This window comes from Mirounga angustirostris, unplaced genomic scaffold (genome assembly GCF_029215605.1).
Source record: "Mirounga angustirostris isolate CCGP_5_RB_7025 unplaced genomic scaffold, mMirAng1.0.hap1 SCAF_235, whole genome shotgun sequence".
NCBI classification, from domain to species: Eukaryota; Metazoa; Chordata; class Mammalia; order Carnivora; family Phocidae; genus Mirounga; species Mirounga angustirostris.
Genome location: NW_026991943.1, coordinates 31,915 through 49,987, shown reverse-complemented (window position 1 = coordinate 49,987; position 18,073 = coordinate 31,915). Strand labels below are relative to the sequence as shown.

The following is an 18,073-nucleotide window of genomic DNA, read 5'->3' as shown; positions in this document are numbered from 1 at the left end:
CCAGAAAGAGAGAATGGAGATTATTTATCTTTATTAACAGAGGCAATGCAAGGTAAAAACAGAGCAAGTCCACAGGTGGAAAGCCATCATAGAGAAGCGGAAAGAGTCTTGCAGAACTCTGAAGTTTTTTTTTTTTTTTTTTTTTTTTTCTCCTCCCTGGAGCCTGTTAGCTCCTTACAGATTGTCTTACACACCATCTCTGCATTCCAGTTTTTAACAATAATTTGGGGATGTAGTAGGTGCTGAATCACCATTAAAGAGAATGAGTTAAGATGTGAGAGGCTGTCCTTCATGATGCAGAAGTCAGCTGACATGGGAGGAAAGCAAACTAGGCCATGGACAGAGTTTAAATAGAAAGAAGGGAATAAGTACTTAGATTTTGAGCAAACACATGCATGTTAGAATGTAAGCTCCTCAAGCACTGGGACCATGTCTTATTTATCTTTATGCTCCCAGCACATAATAGGCAGATAGTGTTTGCTGAGTAACGGGCAGCAGCTACATGGAAGAATCAGCCAACAATTACTGAGTCCCCGCTATGTACCATATGCCCCGCCATATGCTTTACATACAGTAACTCATTCAATCCTGACCCTAAGCCTAGGAGAACATACCTTGCCCCAGATCACAAGGCTGACAGAACCAGCACTAAGCCTCTCGGCCATCATGTCTCACTGGCAAATTGACCACTAGAGAATGTTAAAGTTACTTTGGGACCATGGATTGGAGAAGCTTTGCAGTGACTCTAAGTAGAAAGGAGACCTCCAGGTTATTTTTTAAGAAAGGGAGAGGGTACTGATCTGGGATGATATGCTGCAAGTGCTACCTAAAGGAGACAAATACATTATCAGTAAAATAAAATAAAAATAATAAAAAATAATTATGGGACAGGCTTGCCAGAATACAAAACTTCTTCAAAACAATCCGAAATCTTTTCTTTAAAAATGTCACGGTCACTTTAGAAGCCAATAAAGTAATATATACTAATTAAAGACACTGTGATCTCACGTATTTACTTAAGATGAACACTAATCACAAGCACAAGCATGTTCACTGTGCACTGGTGCCAAGGGTAGAAACATGGGGAAACAGGCTAGATGCCCACCAACAGACAAATGAATAATAAAACCAGTACATCCACGTTTTGGACTGCTCTGTAGCAAATGAATGAGGTAGCTCTCTGCCCCGGCAAAGAACGATATCTGATGCAAGAGGTGAATGGAGCATTTGTACAGTGTGATGAACTTTTTGCTAAAACCAAACACAATACTATACCTTTCTGCAGATATGCATGCAAGAGAGGTGTGTGTGAGAGAGAGAGAGGAGATAGAGAGAGAGAATGCAAGTGATCCGAGGGTGCACACAGGTATCTGATTACCTCTCTTGAGTAGTGGATAGGGACCACGCACAGATTCTAGAGGGATTTTACATTATATACATATACTATAATGTGTGACACTTTTGTCAAAAGAGTATACATATATATTATTTGTATACATAAAAATTATTATCTTTTTTATTCTATTTTTCTTAGATTTTATTTATTTGACAGAGAAAGACACAGCAAGAGAAGGAACACAAGCAGGCAGAGTGGGAGAGGGAGAAGCAGGCTTCCCGCTGAGCAGGGAGCACGATACGGGGCTCGATCCCAGGACCCCGGGACCATGACCTGAGCCGAAGGCAGACACTTAACAACTGAGCCACCCAGGTGCCCCCGAACTTACCCAACTTAACCAGGAGTTGACGCTTAGGGTTAACTAATACACACTGCTTCACTCAACACATAAACGACAATTCTCGCAACAATGATAAATTTAGTAGGACAATATGGAGATGATGTTTCTAAAAAAGCAAATATTATCATTTTTAAAAACTGTACTCATATCTGAAAGTACCAAAAATAAAAATGGTAATAACTCCCATAACTAGATGACCTTTTTGTTCATGTTGACTTATTCAACTTGCCTATCCATTGTAAGATCTAATTTATCCTCTGAGGTACTTGCTGATTTCCAGGTCTGTAAATGTTCATATTGACTATTTCTCCACAAGTGAAAATTTTAACATCTGCTTTCATGAATATAAATTTGAGTAAATTTCATTCCAAGTCTTGAATTTAAGAAAATGATGATGCACCACTTCGTTTCATTTCTAAAGCACTTGATAAATAACTACTACGACTTATTGATCAACTTATCATGAGCAAGGCACTAGTCTACATATTTTAGGCTTTTCATTTCAGTAATTCTTAAAATGATGCAAAAGTAAATGCATAATAGGAAAAGTATAGCATTTTGATTCCATGGATTGCAATTTTTGGTTAAAGATGACACCAATTAACTACAATATACTTGAAGACCTAGTAATAGAAAAAAACACACAATAACACTGAAAGCTGTCTCTTTTTTTTTTTTGTCCTATTAAGCATTGATTTTAAGAAACAATAGGTTTGGGACGCCTGGGTGGCTCAGTCGTTAAGCGTCTGCCTTCGGCTCAGGTCATGATCCCAGGGTCCTGGGATCGAGTCCCGCATCAGGCTCCCTGCTCCTTGGGAGCCTGCTTCTCCCTCTGCCTCTGCCTCTCTCTCTCTATCTCTCATGAATAAATGAATAGAATCTTAAAAAAAAAAAAAAGAAACAATAGGTTTTTTGGAAGCTCTCTCTTGGAGGGAATACAACATCTACATCAGTAACATTTTTTTAAATCCAAAACAGACAAGATCTAACGAAAGCACTTCCATGGGGAGTGAATAAAACAGCTCACAACACTGTAGAGCTTTCCTGTTCCCTTCCCAACGATCCAAGCTGGGGCTGGTCCAGGACAAGCGAGGGAAGAATGCTAGAATACTCATAATGGTCTGTTCGCATACTCTCCACACTGACAGTCACTCTGAACTTGCCTACTTCCCGCTCTCCCAAACATGCTCCTTTCCAAGGTAGCTTAATGCAGGAAGCCTGGATTCTGTGTACTCTTACTTCTCAAGTTGATCTTGCTATGGAGGCAAGCAGTTCTTCCTTGTTTTTTTCTTTTTTTTTTTAAATCACACTTTTACCGTTCCTTCTCTTGAATTAACAAAAAAGAATCAGTAGCATACCACTCATTCATCCTAACTCCAGTGGACGCTGAACAGAGACAATTTGCAATACTGGTGTTTGGTTGAACTTTAAAGGCTGGGTAACAAATATTTTCCAAAACATGTGATTTTCTATTGTTTGCCTTCAACAAAACTGAAGGTGTATCTAATCAATTTGTCAGGCAGTAGATCATTAAAAATAATTGATTGAAACTCAAGTTTGACAATAGACAATTCTGTGATTTATGGACCATAACTCATAAGGAGTTCAAGGGACTGAATGACATTCTTATAATAGAACTCCTTCCATTCCCACCTATTTATGGTAACATCATTTTTTGGCCTTACCTTTATAAAAACAAAAATTAAGAAGAAAATCGATGCTGAAACCTATCTCATTCTAGCAATAAGTAACATTCACCAATGGATACATGAACATATGGGGATACAAAGGGTAGAAACGATTCATCCACTGAGCAAAAAGTTTCCTATAAGTTCATGAAATAAATGACCAAAATGGCAATATACAGGAGGCAGACGCTTAACGACTGAGCCACCCAGGTGCCCCTATACAGGGACTGTTTTGATCAACTGTATACTACTAATAATCTTTATAACTCAATCCAGAAAAAATTTAATACTTACTTTTAGGATGATAGAATTTTTAAACTTAATATACACATACATATGTATTTCATAAGAGTAATGAAAGGTTGATGAATAACAAGACTCTCAAGCATAAAAATATTACATTAAGATAAAATTCTGTGGAAGTAGAATGGAAATACGAGTTCAAGGAGAAAATAAGGATGTGAAATTTGACTGTTAAAGATCTTATTCAGGCCTTTTTAAAAATGCATGATTTGGAAATCAAATTGCTACTCACTGGATATGCTTATTTTAAAATGTCAATATTTATTATATTCCAGAAAAAAACATCTGCAATTCTTTAAATGTATAAAAACTAGATGCCAACTTAAATATATGTAATAGTTTTTCAAATTCTAATAGGAACAAAGGAGTCTGATTAAAAAAAACCCCACTTCACGCTTTGTAATGTTCTTTCCCTCCTTTCTGCCTATATAAATGACATTTCTCTAAGACATAGCATCTCAACAGCTCACTTCCTTTATCAAATCTTCCCCAACACCCCCAACCCTCAATGGCTACTGTCTTTTGTAACACTTATGTCTAATTCATCTGGCCCACATCCTCTTTTTTTTTTTTTTAAGTAGACTCCACACCCAGCACGGAGCCCAATGTGGGGCTTGAACTCACAACCCCTAAGATCAAGACCTGAGCTGAGATCAAGAGTCAGACGCCTAACCGACGGAGCCACCCAGGTGCCCAAAGCCTACACAACCTCTTAAGGAGACACAACACTTAATATGTGCCAGGCTTTATGTATATTAACTCAGTTAATCTTCCAACACTTCTGTGAGGTGGATTCTATTATTGTCACCTTTTTCAGTATGACAAAACCAAGGACAGAGAGGTAATAACTTGCGCAAGGTCAAGCAGCTAGCTAGTAAGCGGCAGAGCTGGGATAGGAGCTGGAGATGACATGCAGGTACGTGGACTCTGGAGTCTGAGCTCTTAACCACCATACTCCCCCTATATTTCCCATCCCCCTGCCCTTCATCTGAGTTTAGTACAACACTTATTTGTGGGGGAGGATGCTTCCCTGCTAAGAAGCTATGCTTTCAACACAGCAGCTGCTGTCAACGAGCCCCCAAGATAACCTCTGAGTTCTCAATTTGTGTAGCCAGAATGTGCTTATAGTCCCTTAAAATAACCTCCTCTTTCATGCCTGTAGGGAATAATCAGATTCAACACATAGCTACTTATTTCAATTTTTAAAAGTTCCAATTAACAGGAAAGAAAAATCCTTAGCAGTCAATTGCATATTATGGTATTCCAAAAATGTCTGAATTACCTAAGTCTGCCTAGCCATAACTTACTTAATGCTTTTTACTCTTAAACTAAATATGGAATGCAGTCCTGGGAAAAAAATGAGAGATTGATTGCAAACCATTTTAATATCCTCATGAATCTTTTCATGGAAATAAAAACAACTTCAGTGAAGCTCTGAGACCTTGTTTACAAGGAGGAGGACTCCAGGGATGGAAGGCCCAGATTCAACCAACCTTAGAAGATGAATTTAGGAGCAAGGAGTTAAGCACAACAGAGACTTTATGTAATACTAAGTTTTGTGAAGACTCTTTAATGGTTATACCTAATTGGCCATCTATCTAGTCTTTCTACAGTTTAAGAAACTGAGTCCGTAAGAAATCTAAGGACAAACTCAAGGTCACTGGTTGGCTTCAAGGCACAACTGAGGATTCAGACCTCTAATTCCCAGTGTGATTCTCTTATGTGTTTAACTAGATGGAGTTCATTTTGACTTTCTAAAAGTCAAGGGTCATGTTATGAATCCAATCACATTACATATTCAAAACAGAGAAAAACTAAGCGACCTCTTTTTGAATGCTAAATGTGCCCATGCAAGGAAATTACTCAGTCATTGCAGCCAAAGGAAAGTCTTTTCTTCCATACTTTTTGATGGCAGTTCATTACATTTTACCTCCAGGCTACTTGCTTTCTTTTAGCAAGATCCATTACATATAGTACTTTCATAGTATGTTGGTGGAAAATAGGCAAAAGTATTGCATTTAGATATTTCTCTTAAGGGTTGAAACATGGTTTGCACACATACTCATTCATTCACAAACACCCGCCTAGGAGAACGTAGTCCTGGGGCGGAGAGGCGGGGGGAAGCTTGAAGGTATATATTTTAACCGATCTGGAACCTGAACCTTGTGCTAGTGAAAATGTACAGGACACACTGGTAACCCATAGCAACCTCATTCTTCAAAGTAGCTGTTGATGTCAAAAAACTAGGGCACCAAAGTTTAATAATTACAACTCCAAAGACAAATGAAGCCACAGCTAGCAAATGTCACTTACTGATCATGATGTCACTGCAAGGTATGCATTTGTTGTGATGAAACAAATATAACGTAAGGGGATACAGGGGCTTCTGCCTGTATCACATTCTATCTTCCAAATCAAGATTAACAAAAAAAAGCTAAAGTAGCCTTAGTGACACGAAAAGCTTCAATTTAATGAAAGATGATTATAGTGCAAGAAAAATTAATCCTCATTTCTCCCATCTTTTCCTCCAGAAAAATGTTATTTTCTACAAACTAAATATAATCTTTGGAAAATTAAAAAAAAAATAGTTCCAAAAGGGCATTTCATTAAATTATGGGTGCTACAAAATGGATTTCTTATTTAACCTGATAGAAGGCGATACATTGTGTTGCATTAGAACTCTTTCAAATCCCTCTGATCTTGTAGAGCTTTTAAAGCTAGTGAGCACAAGATTTCCTCTAATTTAATATTTCTAGAAACGTTTTGAATGTAATGTTTGAACAATAATGAAAAGAAACACAAGAGTGTTTTTTAATAGCTTAAATGATGTTAAGAGAGGACTCTAAACTGCACCTCTGACCATTTTCAGAATCTGGAGAGAACACAAATAGACACTAAAACTTAAATATAAAACACCAAGAAAAAAACAAAAAACAAAAAAAACAAAGTTGGTTGAACCTACGCCTCCCAACTCAGTTTGTTGCAAAATCAATGATGACCACACAGTTTTTATAATCTGGGAAGTGCTGTTTGCTTTCTGTTCTTGCTTTTGTTTTCTCTCCCAAAGCTTAATTGGAGCCAAAGGTTACTTTGGGGGAGAAAACGGTCAAAGAGTAACTAAAATAGAGACTGAGGAATTTAAGGATACTTTATCAGGTTTGTATTACTTTAGTTTTTTTAAAAGAATATTTCAAGTAAACTGAATTTGAAACATTTAATATAGACTCTCAATAAAGACAGATATTCCATAATATCAACTCTTTCTGTTTCTTTATCCTTGTTGCTGAGAGGTAATAAAATCTTTTGTATAATTAATGGTTTAGTAACCTAATACCATTATAGTACCTAATCATAAAATATTAATAGTTTCTCTCCCCCAAGCCCCATTTTTTTCTGGCTCATAAATTTGGTACTAACAACAAACAGGCTCTATTCATTAATACTCATCCGAATAACTGCATCTGGTCAGTTTATTTAAAGGGGGCACAATTAGCATACATCCAAAGACAATTTAGAAAGTTAAATTTGAAAGTAGGTATTTACGTTCTTTCAAGAAATATTAAACGCAAGCCACTCGGCAAAAGCATGGAAGTTGGCTGATGTTTTCTCTACACCTAAGACGAAAAGCTACATCCTGTCCATGGATTTTGATCAATCGCCCAGATACCTGGTTTACATGAGGCCGAAGTTTAAAACACCGAAGAGCTTTCAAGTATTTCACAGTATGGCTGCTTTGGTGCAGCATAACCAGACCCCATTCAGGCACTTTGAACTCGTCGATATCCAAACACCCTGAAGACCTCACATCTCTTCCTTAGGTTTCGACCAGTGATTTAATTAAAACCCCAATGAGCCAGGATCCAGACAACCTGAGCCTTCATGCACCGGTATGTGAAAGAAAACGACAGATGGAGGGAGGTCAGGAAGGCGACTGAGAAGAGGCTCTCTCTCCACAACGGGGCTTATTTTTTCCAAGAGGGAGATTTGTTGAGAGGGGCTCAGATACAAACATAGAAGGATGTATAGTTGGAATGAAAGCCTTTCAGGTGAACTGGTATCTCCATCTCCCACCGATTGCTTTCATGTTGGAAAAAAACAAAAAATATAAACACTCTGGGCTTGAGAGAGCAAAAATAAAGATTGCTATGTCACTTTGAATGGTTATACACGCTGGTTTCAGGTTCAATCCAAGCCAAGAACAGTAAAACCCATCTGGAGAAGCACTCTAAGTTAACTTCACGTTATACCTAACTTATTTATCTGTCGTTTCCCACCAACTTCTGAAGCTTTCTGCTTTCAAGCTACAGAAATCTCATCCAAATGCTTCACCCTGTTTATTCCACCCATTGTGACATCCAGAGGCAATTCGAGGTCTGTATTCTTATTTTATTATTATTATTTTTGTTATGCTAATACTCTAAGCTTCCAGTTGAGAACAACTTCTCTTTCTTAACTGACCAATCCACTGGCATTGTCACCTTGGAGGGCTGGGAGGCAGTTAAATCTTGGTGGTTCCTGGTTCTGCAAAGGGGCTACTAGTCAGCCATTGGGCATTTTGGACTGCTTAGCTGGGGAGAAGGAAAGAGGAGAAAAGAAAAGCTTTTAGGGCCTGGTAAATGCATGTTTGTTGGGTTGAGTACACAGGCAAGTCAGAGCCTATTAATTTCCAAATCAACCACTGGGCTATGACGGCAAACTAAGCTTATAGTCACAGCAGCAGAAGAGGGCCCTCTAATTTACGGAAACCATCCTCTGTGATGAGCTCCAGATCCCCTGGACAACCTGCGAAAACTCTGAGGCTGCAATGATGGTGACAGACTCATTTAAACAAAAAGAAAAGCAATTAAGCAAACGGACTTGACTGAGAAGTAGGAATTCTCTGGCGAGCTGCTTCAGCATTAACTCTGTCACACAGCCTACCTCCTAAGTAGACCGAAGGAAAAACAACAGTAAACCATGCTTGATGACACAGGCCTGGGCCAAAGTGGGGGCCATGCTGTACTCAAGGAAGAAACATTCCATTACAAGCAACAGTTTTTTAAGCAAATCTAAAAGCAGATAAGCACATCTCCTGTGTGATGGGGATGCTACTTTCTACCCATAAAATGAAACCTCTGGCCGTAGCTGAAGGTATAATTTTAGAGCTCTCAGAGATGTTGAACAATGGCTTATGCAAGAGTAGAAAAGGATGGTCAAAAATATTGTTTCTGGCTTACCAGAGATTTTAGAAAACTCAATAAAACTCAATAAAAGATTATTTCAGACTTTCTTGTAGGTAGCAAAGTGAACATTCCCTGAACACAGTACCCTTTGCTTCCCCACAAAACCCAAAAAGCAAACAGCGCCTGCCCATATATTTTGTCATTAGTTTCAAACGCTTTATTATCTACTGGTATAAAGATTCAAGGAAACAATATTTCCTTTTCTAACTTTTTCAGCCTAGCTAACAGCAAAGAAGAATCTAAAGTGGCATTTTTATGAGGTCCTTTTCTAAGAGAGTTGATACCATGGTTAAGTGGTCTGGTTACTAGGATTAAATTTGTGGTTGGAAAAGTACTCCATTCTAAAAAAAGTGAATTCAACATGAACCAACATAAATGTGCAACTCTGAGGGTGTCTGGGAGCCACGGCTCCATCCAAATCCTAAGGAAGGACAAGAACCACTGCCCATGGTTAAGTCCCTAAGAGGATTAAAAGCCTATTTACTGTCACTTGGTTGATAAAGATGCTGCTCATCAGTCCCATCCTAAAAGCAATAAACAATCGCCCGATTTTATACTCTCCCAGGTAAAGACTTGTAAACAGAAAGAATTAGTAACGAACGTTTTTCTTAAAAGAAAGTTAAATTCCAGTAACACCTGCTATTGTAATACATTCCATATTTAAGGCAGGCCATACGTGGGGGGTGTGTGTGCATGTCAGAGACGGTTAATGATCTACTAACTGAAAGCCGTAATTGACAGAATTCCCATTTTGTAAAATTAAAACAACAACAAAAAACCCCACTGTTTTTAGATCTTAGAAATAAAGATTCCAATTAATGAACTCATGACCAAGACAAATATTATGAGACGTAAGAGGAGATATATATAGGGAAAGAACATACATATGTAGAGTTAAATGTTTTACCATTTCTGATTATCAAAAGGCTAAGTATATTTTTAAACCACACAGTGAGTATAATGACAAGTTTAGGAAAGACCACCATAAATACCATGTTCAAAAACCAATTGCTCCATGAGAGGCGATGGACTCTGAGAAACAAACTGAGGGTTCTAGAGGGGAGGGGGTGGGGGGATGAGTGAGCCTGGTGATGGGTATTAAAGAGGGCACGTACTGCATGGAGCACTGGGTGTTATGCACAAACAACGAATCATGGAACACTTCATCTAAAACTAGTGATGTAATGTATGGTGATTAACATAACATAACAAAAAAAAAAAAAACACAAAAAACCAATTGCTAGTTTATTAAAAACGACACACAAAGAATTCCAGAACCAGAGTACATGTTTCACAGCTATTGCTTTGTTTTCTTACCTTGGATGTTGTACAGTCGGACCCTATGGGTAACATGTTCCAAAAAGCAAGTCACGTCTGAGTAAAACCTTCCACGTTGCACTCTGACAAAGGGCAGTGTTGTGTAAACATAAGGCTGAGGAGGAAATGACATTTTTAAGAAAAAATTTCAGCTTTTAACTTTTCCAAGGGATGTTTATTATCATTTCCCAAATGGCAAATACATACCACCTGATATTTGCAATCTCAAGTGAAAACAAAACCTTACAAGGTATCAGAACAGGCGCATGCTATAAAAATGGAGTATAAGGTTTTTCATTAGACAAAAAGTGCTGAAAATAGAAAATAAAAATGTTTACAACTTGACTGGCCTAGGTGATCTACAAACATTCCCTCCCAGCTATAAAAATTTCTAATTAAAACCCTTCTATATTGTCCATGTGCTATTTATTAGAAATATCATTCATTCTGCAGCAGTGACATTTTCCCAGGCAAACGTTTATTATAACCGTGGCCCCCTAATGTTCAGGGGTCGGGCAGGTGGCAAGGATGACCACAGGGAGTCATCTAAGCAAACAGAAAGCAGGATTCAGAGAATTGCTTAATCACAGTTAGGTTTACTAGTCTATAAAACACACTGCCCTTTTACTAGAAAGAACTAGCTGAATATAAAGCAAATTTACAAACTTGAAAAAACTATGGCAACCACTGGTTTAAGGTTTCGTCATTTCGAATCTAATTGTCAAGAAAAATCAGGAACAGAACATACTTCTGTGACATAGGAACACATTGAAAGCATTTATGAAGAATTATATTTTCTCTTTTTTTTTGAAGGAATTATATTTTCTTAAGCATTACAGGCTGCAGAAGCTCAACAATGGCATGACGAGCTAGGCTTGCATTGCGAACTACTTAAGTAGCATCAGATTTTCAGAACTGTGAAATTTTCTTCCAAATGTACCTCTCTGGTTCCAGAAAAAATATTCTGAAATTAATATAATGCATTAAGAGTTTACAAAGTTCTTGGACCTAATTTTACCATATAGCTAAAAAGTAAGGGAAGAAGATGAAAGCTGGCATGGGGATTTCTGGGCTCCTACCTGTTTCTGATGCACCCACCTGCCTCCCTGATAGTCTTTTATTTTCTCTTTGTAAATATATGATAATTCTCTCGGTTTTTTAATTTAATATTAGAGCTATTTAAAGATAGAATAATTTTAAATAAATTAGTCACAATTGTCCATGCATAATATTCCAGAAGTATTGTTATTTTTCATTTTTTCTTTGGTATAAGAACAGTCAATCAAAACCAAATTCCTGGGGTGCCTGGGTGACTCAGTCGGTTAAGCGTCTGCCTTTGGCTGGGGTTATGATCCCAGGTTTCTGGAATCAAGCCCCACGTCGGTCTCCCTGCTGAGCAGGGAGCCTGCTTCTCCGTCTCCCTCTGCTGCTCCCCTTGCTTGTGCCCTCTCTCTGACTCTCTCTCTCAAATAAATAAATAAAAATCTTAAAAAAAAAAAAAAAAACCCAAAACCCAAATTCTTGTCCAAGTGAGAACAGACTGATACAGCTTATACTTAGGATCCACTACCCTTCCTAGAACGGCTACTATGAGCTGTAGTTTACCTTTAATTCCTCACTGATTAAAAAAAAAAATCGAAACAACAAAAAACTAGACTCCTTAGAACGGTCAATGCTATTCTTTAAAATCTATTATTTGGGGCGCCTGGGTGGCTCAGTCGTTAAGCGTCTGCCTTCAGCTCAGGTCATGGTCCCGGGGTGCTGGGATCGAGCCCCGCATCGGGCTCCCTGCTCAGCGAGAAGCCTGCTTCTCCCTCTCCCACCCCTGCTGCTTGTGTTCCTTCTCTCTCTGTGTCTCTCTCTGTCAAATAAATAAATAAAATCTTTAAAAAAAAATAAAATAAAATCTATTATTTGATTTCGGCTAACAGGTTTTTCGAAATTGAAGAACAACAGTAACTTCTGCAGGAGACAGGTTTCTAGGCAACAAAATATGGAGAATATTTAACTTATCTTGAAGTAGAGAAAACCTATATAAGTAGAAAAGCAAAGGAAGATGTTCTAAAGAAAAAAATACAGAACTGACTACACAAAAATTAAAAAAAAATACTATAACAGCATAACATAATTAAATTAAATGACACACTGATGGAACATTTTGCAGTATATAGGAAAAAGGATTAATTTTTACCATATATAAAGAATGCTTATAGATCCGTAAGTCATACCAGTAGAAAAATGGTCAAAGAACTTATATATGAAACTCACAAAAGATATAGGAGAGAGAAATAAATGTATGAAGTTTAGCTTCCCTAATAATCACAAAAACTTAACAGTAAAATATTTTTCACCCATTATTATAGGTAAAGCTTTTGATATGACTGATTCTCAGTGCTTGGAGTGGTATATTAGAGAGCTACTCTCAAAAATGCTGGTGGGAGCGAATATTTATGCAGTCACTTTAGAGGACAGAGAAATAGTATGTATCAAGTCTTTTTTTTTTTTTTTTAAAGGTTTTATTTATTTGACAGAGAGAAACACAGCTAGAGAGGGAACACAAGCAGGGGGAGTGGGAGAGGGAGAAGCAGGCTCCCCGCAGAGCAGGGAGCCTGATGCGGGGCTCCATCCCAGGACCCTGGGACCAGGACCTGAGCCGAAGGCAGATGCTTAACAACTGAGCCACCCAGGCGCCCCAGTATGTATCAAGTCTTTTTTTTTTTAAAGATTTTATTTATTTATTTGAGAGAGAGAGAATGAGAGACAGAGAGCAGGAGAGGGAGGAGGGTCAGAGGGAGAAGCAGACTCCCTGCCGAGCAGGGAGCCCGATGCGGGACTCCATCCCGGGACTCCAGGATCATGACCTGAGCCGAAGGCAGACGCTTAACCATCTGAGCCACCCAGGCGCCCCTGTATCAAGTCTTAAAGGCCTCATCCACTGACACAAAATAACTCTTCTAGAAAGTTATTCTCAGGAAATAATCATCACTGCATAAAAAGAATGCTACAAAGAAAGCTTATCACAATGTTACAGTAGTGAAGTATTGGGAGAAAATCTACATAGGCAACAATAGGAAATTCTTTTTTTTTTTTTTTTTACATATATATACATTTTTGTGTGTGTGAAAACATTTAAGTTCTACTCTCTCAGCATATCATATAATATGGTGTTATCAACTACAGTCACCATGTTAGACATTGGACCCTCAGACCTTTAATCACAACAGTATATATTAAAACTGTGTTTTCGAAGAATATACCATTTGATTGTGAGCACTGTCACAACAGTGCAAATGGGGGAGAAAGGGATATGCATAGTAAGACAATAAAAAATACATCAAAATGTTGGCAGTGGTTTGCATGGCCTTTGGAATAGTTGGTAAATTTTATTGTTTTCTTCAGTTTTCTGCATTTTCAAAAATGTGCCAAAATTTGTATATATTATTACACCTTTACAGTCAAGGGGAGGGAAATTTTTTTTTGTTTTTTAAAGTGCTGAAAGTTAAGGAGAAAAATGGCCCACTGGACAATTTATTTTTCTCCTATGGCTAGATAATTTGTCTCTGTATATGTGCTGTGCCACACAGAACACCACAACAGCACCTGAACCCTCCAACAAATCTGGCTTCTTTCCATGGAGAGCAACTGTTCATTGTAGCACCTTAATGAATTCCAACCCTGAAAAATTATTTGTTTACCTAACACTCACGACTACCGATTGCCAAGTGTCAATAAGGAAATATAATAGTGGAACCAACTCATCTATACCTAACAGATGACAAAATAATGAGATGAACTTATTTTTTTCTTCATTACTCTTTCAATAAATGCTTATTCACAGCTCAGTTCATTGGCACTTACCTTGGCTTCCCCATCAGGTAAGAAGAGGTAGGCACCACTTTTGTCCTTTTTACTGGTGGTTCCATACCATGAAAATTGCACTTTTACTTCATGATGTTTACTGTCTTCTTTATTTATCATTTCCTAAGGATAAAAACAATGTTTAAAAGCAACTTACTATATTAAGATTTTAATGATGTTGCATCTGGTTCCATGTATATGTTGATTAAAAAAAAAACACCAAAAAACCTCAAGACAGACAGAAAAATGCTAACATTCAGCCTCTAATGTTCACGATTCTTGGATGAACACCCAAAATCTTATATTTAAAAGTATACTTTTATAGCTAATACTTAGAATTTAAAACTTTCACAATAGAAACAAAAAGAACACACTTCATTAAGGAAGAAAGAGATACACAAATTAAGAGATGTGGACCAGTGCTTCTCAAACTTTCTGTACTGAAGAAGCAGGTTTATTTTTTTATTTCCAGTATGCATGGACCAATATTTTTGTGAAGTACAATAAGAGTGAATTACTAGAAAAATTAAATTTAAAGTGATATACCAAAGATACACTCAAATTTTTTATTATTAGATTCAGTAGGCATAAATTTATTGTGTCATTGTGCTTTCAGAGTTTCCACAAACATTTTTCTCAACCATTACAGCTTCTATACTTATCTTGTGGACCAGTAACAGTTCACGGAGTAGCACCACCCACAGACCACCCTTGTTAGGAGCAAGTGGTCACAGTGGACCACATATATCAGATACATATAGCTCATCCATCCTTTCTCCCAGAGTATTTGCATCGACTTTCCCCCCTCTGCATACATAATCTGCACATATTATAATAAAAGTGATAAGCCTTCCATGAATTTGGAAACTATTCAGAACATACCTCCAAAAGCCCAGACTGATCAAACCGAAGTTTAACAAAGGAGTTCTCTAGAGTTATATCTTCTTCAGTACTTTTTACATTCTTCATGTTGAAAATTCCTTTATCTTTTACGTTACCATTATGCAGCACATACTCAGCTAAATGTGGGTCTGAACTTGCTGATTCCAAAATTCTATACACTTTCAGTCCGAGTGGTGGCATCTGCACTAGGAAGGAGATCTTTAAAAGACAGAGGAGAGAATTTTTTTAAAGAGAAATGCAATCTACTGAAAGAAAAGGATTTATACATCTAGTAAGAACAACAACAAAAAAACTACCGTATTTTAAAAAGAATTTAATACTCTAAAGATGTTTTGAGAATTTATGGGTAGAGTATCCACATTTCCGTTTATCCAGGGAATCTAATAACTTCAGGTTGGTAGGACTATCAAAGGCATGAATGCTTTCATTCAATATATGAAATTATACGAGCAACCTCAATTGTCCTATGGTGCTCTTAATGGATGCTCAGAGGAGAAAATGCTTCATGAAGGTAGGAGCTTTAGGTGAACAACGATTTTTCCTAATTATCAGGACCCTTTTTATACTATGGTTTCAAGTACATTAAAAATAAAAGTGGTAAATGTAATACTATAAATATTAGGCAGGCTAACAGTGGCCATCGAATGCCTGGGGTCCAGCAGACAATGCACAAAGCACAGAGGATGCACACACACTGTAAGTCGTGACCTCTGCCTTCTAGGAGCTATTCCTCCCTTTTCTAGATAGGCTGTTTCCTGTAACATCTGACCAAAACTTCTATTATCTTCTCCTTTCTAACTAAAGGATTATGAATTTATGAAAGCAGCCAGCAATGGCTTTTAACAAGCAAAGCAATTCTCATTTAGAGTTCCTAGCTTTTGGCTGTGTCTTCAGAAGTACAGTTTAATTTGCACTCGAGACTCCAAGAATTCAACTTTTCTAGTGATGCGGGGGTCCAGTTTAATATTACTTTAAGAAATTTTCTCCAAAAATGTCTATTACTTCAGGCCAGGCTTTCCACAGTTGTATCTCAGGTAAAAAGCACCTTCCTCTATTTTAGGAAGTCCTTCTTTTATGGTGTGTCACGTCACCTTTGCAATGAAACGCTGAAAGGACCTAAGTTATTTAGAAAAGGTGTTATTTATCTCAACTTCAGTGTGCATAATTGTTACTGAATTGAGTTAAACAAAGAATTTCAAAATTTTTTAGGTAATGATGACTTCATTACCTCAGGAAAAAGTTCCAATACTTACAAAGATATACAATATACATGCTAATAACATACTAATAATAACATGTGATATACACACTAAAGAAGATATTAGTATTCTAGGAAACACAGGATCTCTTTTCCTTTAGTGTCATTTAACTGGTCAGTTAAATCCCCTGGTATCCACAACTTTAACCACTTCACATACACCAATGTGATGACTCAAAGGGAGCATGGATACATATATAAACTACATACTGGCTATGCTTTTTTAATGGTGCCTCTTTAAGTTCTATGGCGAAAACGTACCTCATAGGCTGTCTGTGAAATAGTAGTTGCTGTATTCCAAACTGCACTCATCTGAATTTCCACAGGCTTTCCGGAAGCAGAAGACACTTGTGCTGTGGGGGAACTCACATAGACTGAGACCACTGAGATTCGGTCTTGTTCTGAAGGATTACAGACCACAAGATACCTGCAAAAACAGCTGCTTCACTACTCGGGTCTTAAAACAGTATTTCTACTTCTTTTACACTCTGTGTAAAGACTCAGCTTGTAGACATAGAGTCAACACACGGAGAGGACTTATAAGGAACACATTCTGGTAAAATTTTTGGAGAACACGCAATTTCATCACAAATAACACACACTACAAAGGGTAACGAAATAATGATTCACTTTCTAAGAATAAAATGTTATACAAATGGAAGACATTAATAGAACTATAATAAAGTTATTTCCATGGCCCAGAAAATGACCTATATAACACATGGTTTTATTAGCCTTTCGAAAATAATCAGCTTGATCCAACTAATCTCCTGATCCCTGCCTAAGCTCGCTGAGTAAGAAAACACATACATTGCCTATTTGTACTTTAGCCACAATTAATTTCAATTAAAATCCTGACATTCATTTTAGACCACTAAAAGACAACAAAAATGTATGGCTATCCATGCAGAATCACACATTTATTTTATATACATGGGGTCCTTATTCCCCAAGAGAGTTGGTTCTGGAAAAAAGATCATTTCAAGTAGCTCCACTTAAAAAGGGTGTTAAAATTTTATACAAATAGTGCTAAAAAAGATTTGACTGGGCCTAGCTAGAAAAAGGACAACACACACTATTAAAATAAGTTTAGACAATTATTTAAAACTACATGCAATTCTTAGAATGAGCAAAAAAATGAATGAACTGGAGTTTCTGGCAGACTTTTTCCAACAATATTTTATATTAGCACATTATGACACCTTCACGCATTTAATTTTTATAGGATGGTTTTAAACATAACTACATTTGTAAAAAATATTCAAGGACTTCATCATTTTTCCTAAAGTCCTCTTCTTAATTTCTTTGATATTCAAAGAATTCTTAGTTGGAGATCCTCACTGTTTCATGGCTTTGCCTCTGAGCAGAAATGTTCTAGACCATCATATCACAGACTTCATGAAACAGAGTCTTTGAAAGATTTATGATTTTACTTTATGATCAATTTGAATCAGATTATCTTCAAATAAATCAAAAGATATTTCAAAGAGGATGTTTGAATAATATAACTCACTGATTCATTAGTGAATATTTTCTTGATTGAAATATTTTGGTTTCCTATACAATTTTGTAACTGCAGGACCACAGAACTGAATAGTCAAATAGCAACCCCATCTCCCCCTGACCCATAGCAGCTACATCAAGGATGGCAGACACCAGCTAGTATTGTGTATTTAGTGCATTAGAAAGCGTAGTCGTGCTCTTTTATTCCACGTGTGTTCTGTGTATTTCAATTGCATTGCAAATCGCATAAGAAGTAAAACTAATACTTGCAGTGGTCAAAACTAA

The 18,073-nt window shown here is 37.2% G+C and overlaps 1 protein-coding gene across 2 annotated transcripts in view; it reads right to left on the bottom strand.

Annotated features, from left to right (window-relative positions):
- The window catches only part of LOC135363432 (alpha-mannosidase 2-like), a 56,259-nt gene that overhangs the window by 9,135 nt on the left and 29,051 nt on the right, over positions 1–18,073 (bottom strand). For both annotated transcript variants that reach the window (XM_064583972.1, XM_064583973.1), the window contains exons 4-7: positions 16,547–16,712; positions 15,007–15,225; positions 14,125–14,247; positions 10,267–10,381 (exon numbers count right to left, since the gene is read on the bottom strand). In XM_064583972.1, coding sequence (XP_064440042.1) covers positions 10,267–10,381; positions 14,125–14,247; positions 15,007–15,225; positions 16,547–16,712 — 623 coding nt within the window. The remainder of the gene's footprint in view (positions 1–10,266; positions 10,382–14,124; positions 14,248–15,006; positions 15,226–16,546; positions 16,713–18,073) is intronic.